The following is a 7,064-nucleotide window of genomic DNA, read 5'->3' as shown; positions in this document are numbered from 1 at the left end:
TTGCCAGGTGCGGTGTGGGGGCCAGAGTGCTGTTGTCTCAGCAGATTGGGAAAGGGCTGATGGGCACTGGGTGGGATTTGAATCATCACCCTAGGCCTCAGATGGTGATGTGCTTTGTGTCTGCAGCAGGCAGGGCTGAGCCCCAGGCAGGCAGCTAACAGGACAGACCTCTGGTGCAGGAGCCCAGCACCCTCCTTCGCTTGAAGCGTGGTGTCCAGAGCTCTGGGCTGGGGGTGAGGCAGGGACCTGGAAGCCTGGCCTACCCCAGCTGTGGCAGGGTGGGGAGGCCTCACTCAGGAAGGTCACTTTCCCTCTCTGGGGCTCTGTTTTCTGTTAGTGCAGTGCTGGGGCAAACAAAGAAATTCCCTGGTTCTGCATTTGTTCGTACAGCAGTCTTGAAGGCCCCTTGGCAGTCAGGAAAAACTTGGGGCTTCACACCTCGGCCCCCAAATTCCGATGCCCTCAATCTGACTCAGGGTGCCAGGCCCACCAAGGAGGGTGTTTCTCTCAGCTCTTGGAGGTAGGAGCCAGCCTCACAGGCGTCTCAGAAAGGAGGCCCTGGACTGCCACCCAGCACTCCTGAAAGGGACATCAGGGGCCACAGTAAGGCCAGGATATGTGGGCATTCACCTGGATTTCTCATTCCCCAGGCCTGAACTCAGATGTGGGGGGGTGGGTAAAGGGGAGAAGAGGGTCAAGATGAGGACTTTTTGCTTCTTTTCATGAAAAAAGGGGGGGTGGGGACCCTTTTTTTGATTACAGCTGACCTCATGCTTAAGCTGAGAGGCAGGATCCTCCAGGTTCCTTGGGAAGAGAAAGACTAAAGGTGGGAGAACTGGGTCTGAGGACTGAACCCTGCCCCAAGATCAGTTTCAACACAGTGCTTCCCTCAGTTCCCCCAAAGCTATGAGCTGGGGCTGGCCTGGCAGGCAGGGATGTCACCTCTAAGCCCCACTCCTGTCCTAACACACTGTCTCCAGCATGAGTCCCCAGGTCTTGCACAATGACCCTAGCCCATTCACCATCCTCTCCTTTTACAGATCATTCCCACAGCACACATTGCCCTTACACTTCGGCTGCCCAGAAACTCCACTCACCCTTCAAGACCTTGCTGAAGCATCACCTCCTCGGGGAAGCCCTCCCTGCCTCTCAGCAGAGTCGGAGTCTATGGCACTCACAGGTATGTCAGCCTGGCCTTGGTATTCCTCGTTCCCCATTGCAGTGGTTTGTTCTTAGCTCCTTGATTAGATAAGGAACTCAGAGGCAGGCCCTGGGTCTCATTCATCTCCAATGGGTTGTTGCATCATTGAGTGAAGTGCTTGCCAATTGCCCATGTTCAGTAAAGCTGGAACTTTACCATACTCCCTGCTCTTGGGTCAGCTTTTTCCCACCTCCCCAGTAATGCCAGAGATGAACAGATGTAGTAAGAACCTCCCTTTGGGAACGCTTTCCCAAATCTCCTTCCCCCCATGCCCCTCTCCCTAATGTCCCTCTCGGGAGTTCTCACTGGCCCTGCCAAAGCGCCCCTACACTCCTGTTCTCTCAGCCTGGGGTCCCCGTGACTTACTGCGGACCTCCAGTAAGGCCCTCACCCCCTGGACGACCCCATTCCCTTCCCTGGGGTGGGTGCCAAAAGCAGGCCCAGCTCTCTGGCCTTGCTGTCCCTAGGAGTGGCTGAGCCCTCCACAGCCTCCAAGCAGGGGCCACAGTGGCTCAGTGTCCAAGCAGGCACCCCGGGTCTCCCCCGAGATGAGGGCCGAGGCCCTTGGTGGCAGCTGAGGAGGCCCAGGGCCAGGCCGGTGCTGGGCCAGGAGACAGGCAGGGGGGTGTGGCAGCAGGTGGGGGCTGGTCAGTCGCTGAGCACAGCCCCTGGGAGCTCGTTGGTGAGCGTGTGCCAGCGCTCTATCCGCTTGTCCTTGTTTTTCAGGCAGTCAAACCAGTGCTTCAGGCGCTCACCCTTAGCGTTGATGCCCAGAACCACGCCGCCTGCAAAAACAGAGCCAAGTGGGTAGCGGGGGACCAGTGACTCCCAGGGGCCTGCGGGCAAGTGCTCCCGTAAGACTGTCCCTCTGCACCCAGCGCCCCTACCCCAACACCACCCTCTCCAGATTCTGTACGCCAAGGCTCTACTCTCCACCCTGCCCACCAGACTCTGAGGGTGGGCAGTGCTCTGACCACACGCCACACTCTTAGCCTGCCCCCTCTTCCCCTGCCCAGTCAGGGCCCTGGGATCCTGTCCTTCCCCTCTCCAGGACCAGAGCGATGCATGGGTGGGGGAAGAGGGGGTGAAGGACAACGTCCTGTGTTAGGGCCCAAGGGCTGGGCACAGCCATGAAACTGACCAGGAGTTCAGGGCCACAGGGGCAGAGAACTGGCCAAAGCACTATCATCACCTCTCCCCGCCCCGCCACAGGCTTCTGTGTGACCCTCCCAGGCCTCTCTATTCCTCTGTCACATGGAGTCAGGCTGGATAAGGTCTGAGGCCCCCTGTGTCTGAGGGCAGATAGTCTGGGGAAAGCTGGGGCCGTAGAGGCCAGGAAAGGAGGGGCTATGGCCTGGATTCAGGGCCACTGCCCTCTATGAACCCAGAACAGGCCATGAAGCCAAACAGCATTCTCACTGTGTGCTCTTACCAATGAAATCGTTGGATTTTCCAATGTCATAATCCCAAACAGTGACTTCCAGGGTCTTCTTGGCCAGGTCCCCATGCTTAATCTCGTAACAGAATTCCTGGTGGCCAGAAGAAGAGAGTCAGGGTCAGCACCACAGGGCCTGGAACTTGGACAGGAAGGCTCCGAGGCGTGGCAAGGGGATACAGGAGTGGAAGGAGAGAGGAATGGAGGGGAGGGTGGTCAGACAAGGGTAGATTCTCACCCACTCCACCCGCTTCTGCCTGAGAGTCTGGTTGGGATCCTCAGAGTCCCCTACCCTCCTACCTGCTTCTCTGTCACTGAAGCTGTTCTCTCCAGATCATCCCCCAAGAGCCTGGTTATTGGCAGATCAATACACACGTGCTGGCCTTGGTGTGCTTGACCTCTCTTGGGTCTGACTCTGCTCACCACTCCCTTCTTTGTGCAACTCTCTCTTCCACAGGCTCCTGGGATGATCTGACATCTGGTATCCCCTTCACTCAGTCACTCAGCTCTGCCCTAGTCCTCTCTGCTCCTCTCCAGATGTATCTGCTCCCCACGCTGAGGACCTGCGGATCCATCTGGACCAGACCTCAGGCTCTGGGGCATCTCTCATTCTCCCATTCCACCTAGAGCTTTCTCCATCTCGTTTGAACCTCCCTTCTTGCTGTTGGGTGCCCTCATCCCCTCTCCACATCCTACCTTGCCACGTCTCATTAATTTGGTCCTCGGAAGAGCTTTGCAGGCTTCCCTGCCCCTCCATCTCTACCACCTTGGCCTGTCTCTCTCCTGCCCCCCGTGGCAGGTTCTCTCCTGGTGACCCCTCCCACCTCTGGGTTCCCAGCAGCTTCACCAGCCCCTTGTACCTCATTGAATTCAGGGTTCAGGGTCTTCTTCTTTACTGCTGTCTTATGTTTAGATTTCTTGTCCACATCTGGCTTCAGGTATCTGGAATTATAACCAACCAGTGAGAGTGTGGGGAGAAGCTATGGGTACAGCTGGAGCCAGCAGGGCTTGGAAGAGCTTTTTGTTCCCTGGGCCTCCTGTTCCTACTCGTCACAAGCTACCCCCGCAGCACTCTGTGGCAAAGGTTAGTGGTCAGCTGCCGCGGGAGAAGCGGGCGGTTCCTCTTCACCCAGACTTGCGTCCACGCCCACTTCTGACGTTAACCACGGAGTCCCCTTCTCCCCTGGAGGTTGTTCCTTGTTTCTGGAAGTCTTATTTCATAAAGCTCTCGTTTCCCACCAGAAAAACGTTTTTAGCAGAGTTGGTCCCTTGTTAGAGAGACTCAGAGAGGTAGAGGGGCTTGCCTGAGGTCACACAGCTGCTCAGCACAGGGCTGGTACTCAGAAGCCGGGACAGGAGTTCTTTGCAGAACTTCTTACCCTGTCCCTGAAGAGACACTTGAGAGTGCTTTGGGGGTGGGGATTACACCTGCCACCCTGCTGGGGGCTCAGTACACTGGGTAGGTCAGCAAACACCTGTTGAATGGCTGAGTCCCTAGAAGTGAAATTACCCACTCAAAGGCACACATGTATCAAACTTCCTTCATTATGCAAAACTGTCCTCTGAAAAGGCCATATAGATGAGGCTCAGTGCTCTCAACAAAGCTGAGTATCGTGCCCTAAAAATCCTTGCTGGTTTGCAGTAATCTCTTGAACCTCAGCCTTAGTAACATATTTATGGATGGTCTCCGCAGGCAAGGGAAACAAAAGCAAAAAATAAACTAGTGGGGATACACTAAAATGAAAGGCTTTTGCATAGCAAAGGAAACCAATAAATTGAAAAGACAACTTACCGGATAAGAGAAGATGTTTGCAAAAACCATTTGCAAATGGTTTATCAGACAAGGGGCTAATACCCAAAATATATAAAGAACTCAACATCAAATAATTTGATGTTTATATATATCAATATCAATGTTTATAAATATCAATAATTTGATATTTAACCCCCAAATAATTTGATTTAAAAATGGGCAGGGAACCTGAAAAGACAATTTTCTAAAGAAGACATACAGATGGCAACAGATACATGAAACCAATAATCATCAGGGAAATGCAAATCAAAACCATGATGAGGTACCACCTCACACCAGTTAGAATGGCCAGTATGAAAAAGACAAGACGTGGGGCGCCTGGGTGGCTCAGCGGGTTAAAGCCTCTGCCTTCAGCTCAGGTCATGATCCCAGGGTCCTGGGATCGAGCCCCGCATCGGGCTCTCTGCTTGGCTGGGAGCCTGCTTCCTCCTCTCTCTCTCTCTGCCTGCCTCTCTGCCTACTTGTAATCCCTATCTGTCAAATAAATAAATCTTAAAAAAAAAAAAAAAAGACAAGACGTCAGTGTTGGCAAAGATGTGGAGAAGAGGAGGGGCGCCTGGGTGGCTCAGATGGTTAAGCATCTGCTTTCAGCTCAGGTTATGATCCCAGGGTCCTCGGATCAGGCCCCGCATTGGGCTCCCTGCTAGGCAAGAGCCTGCTTCTCCCTATCCCTCTGCCTGCTGCTTTCCCTGCTTGTGCTCATTCACTCTGTCAAATGAATAAATAAAATCTTAAAAAAAAAAAAAAGGTGTGAAGAAGAGGAAAGCCTCATTCACTGTTGGTGGGAAATGTAAATTGGTGGAAAACCACTGTGGAAAACAGTATGGAGGCTCCTCAAGAGATTAAAACTAGAAGCACCAAATTCCATTACTGGGTATTTACCCAAAGAAAAGGAAAACTATAATTCAGAAAGCTGTATCTACCCCTGTGTTTACTGACGCATCATATGTAACAGCCGAATGATGGAAGCAACCCAAGTGTCCACTGATGGATAAAGAAGATGTGGCGCGTGTGTGTACGTGTGCGCACATGTATGTGTCTGTACACACTGAGCGCATGTAGGTGTGTGAGTATAAGCACCTGATACACACGTGCACAGCCACTGCAGCAATGACCGTAAGGCCGAATGAGATCCTGCTATTTGTGGCGAAATGGCTGGACCTGGAGGGTGTTATGCTACGTGAAATAAGTCAAACAGATACTATGATTTCACTTCTATATGAAATCTGAAAAACAAAGCAAACGCACAAAAAAGCAGAATCATCCTCATAAACGGAGAACAAACTCGTGGGGAGGGAGAGGAATGGGAGGGGATAGTGACATAGGTTAAGGGAATTAGAGGTATAGACTTCTAGGTATTTAAAAAAAATCCTTGCTGGTTCGAAAGGCAGAAAGTGGCATGTCGTTACTGATTCTTGTCACATAAATAACACTAGTTCAATATAAACACACTACAGAATAGGTATTGAAGGAAGCTGGGGTGGGAGAGAGAAATGAAGACAGATCCGCACAAAAACCTGTTCTTTAGCAGCTGTAGGCAGTCATCAATGGCTGGAAATTCACAAAAACCAATAGGAAACGCTTAACAAAATGGCAGTAAGTGCACACCTATCAGTAATGACTTGAAGTCTAAATGCTAAAGTCTAAATGCTCCGATCAAAAGGCAGGGTGACAGAATCGATAAAAACGACTTGACTCATCCATATGCTGTCTACAAGATACTCAGTTCAGATTTAAAGACAGAGACTGAAAAGGAAAGGATGGAAAACGATATGCCATGCCAATGGAAGCAGGGGTGAGGGTGAGCAGGAGTAGGGGGGAAGCTGGGGTAGCAATACTTACTGACAGACAAGATAGATTTTAAATCAAAGACTAACAAGAGACAAGGACATTCTAAAATGATGAGGGGGTCAGTCCAACAAGAAAATACGATAGTTGTAAATATCTATGTACCCAACATTGTAGCACCTAAATGCATAGAGCAAATATGAATAAAGAAGAAAGTAATATAATAATAGTAGGTGACTAACACCCCAATTACATCAGTGGGTAGATCGTCCAGGCAGAAAATCAGTAAGGAAACAGTGTCTTTGAACGGCACATTAGACCAGACGGACTTAACAGACATGCACAGAGCTTTCCATCCAAAAACAAGGCAACACACATTCTTTTCAGATGCACATGGAACATTCTCCAGGACTGATCATCTGTCAGGCCACAAAACACTTAAGGGGCGCCTGGGTGGCTCAGTCAGTTTAGTGTCTGACTCTTGATTTTAGCTCAGGTCATGCTCTCAGGGTTGTGAGATAGACCTCCATGTCAGGCTCCACGCTCAGCATGGGAATCTCTCTCTCTCTCTCTCCCTCCTCTCTCTCCCTCTGCCCCTCCCCCTGCTCTCTCAGGTTAAAAAAAAAATACTTAAAAAACTCTGCATTTAAGAAGACTGAAATCAGGGGCATCTGGGTGGCTCAGCTTCCCTTCCTCTCTCTCTGCCTCCTCTCTGCCTACTTGTGATCTCTTTCTGTCAAATAAATAAAATCTTTAAAAAAAAAACATCAGCACTACGTCAAAACTAATGATGTATTGTATGGTGACTAACATAATTTTTGAAAAAA

General features: G+C 50.8%; 1 protein-coding gene across 1 annotated transcript in view; it reads right to left on the bottom strand.

Annotated features, from left to right (window-relative positions):
- Positions 1–718: 718 nt before the first annotated feature.
- The window catches only part of DOC2B (double C2 domain beta), a 29,893-nt gene continuing 23,547 nt past the window's right edge, over positions 719–7,064 (bottom strand). The window contains exons 7-9 of the mRNA XM_045984462.1: positions 3,497–3,578; positions 2,634–2,730; positions 719–1,986 (exon numbers count right to left, since the gene is read on the bottom strand). Of these exons, the coding sequence (XP_045840418.1) occupies positions 1,850–1,986; positions 2,634–2,730; positions 3,497–3,578 (316 nt within the window). The 3' untranslated portion in view covers positions 719–1,849. The remainder of the gene's footprint in view (positions 1,987–2,633; positions 2,731–3,496; positions 3,579–7,064) is intronic.

This window comes from Meles meles, chromosome 18, assembly GCF_922984935.1.
Source record: "Meles meles chromosome 18, mMelMel3.1 paternal haplotype, whole genome shotgun sequence".
NCBI classification, from domain to species: domain Eukaryota; kingdom Metazoa; phylum Chordata; class Mammalia; order Carnivora; family Mustelidae; genus Meles; species Meles meles.
This window is presented reverse-complemented; position numbering and strand designations above follow the sequence as displayed.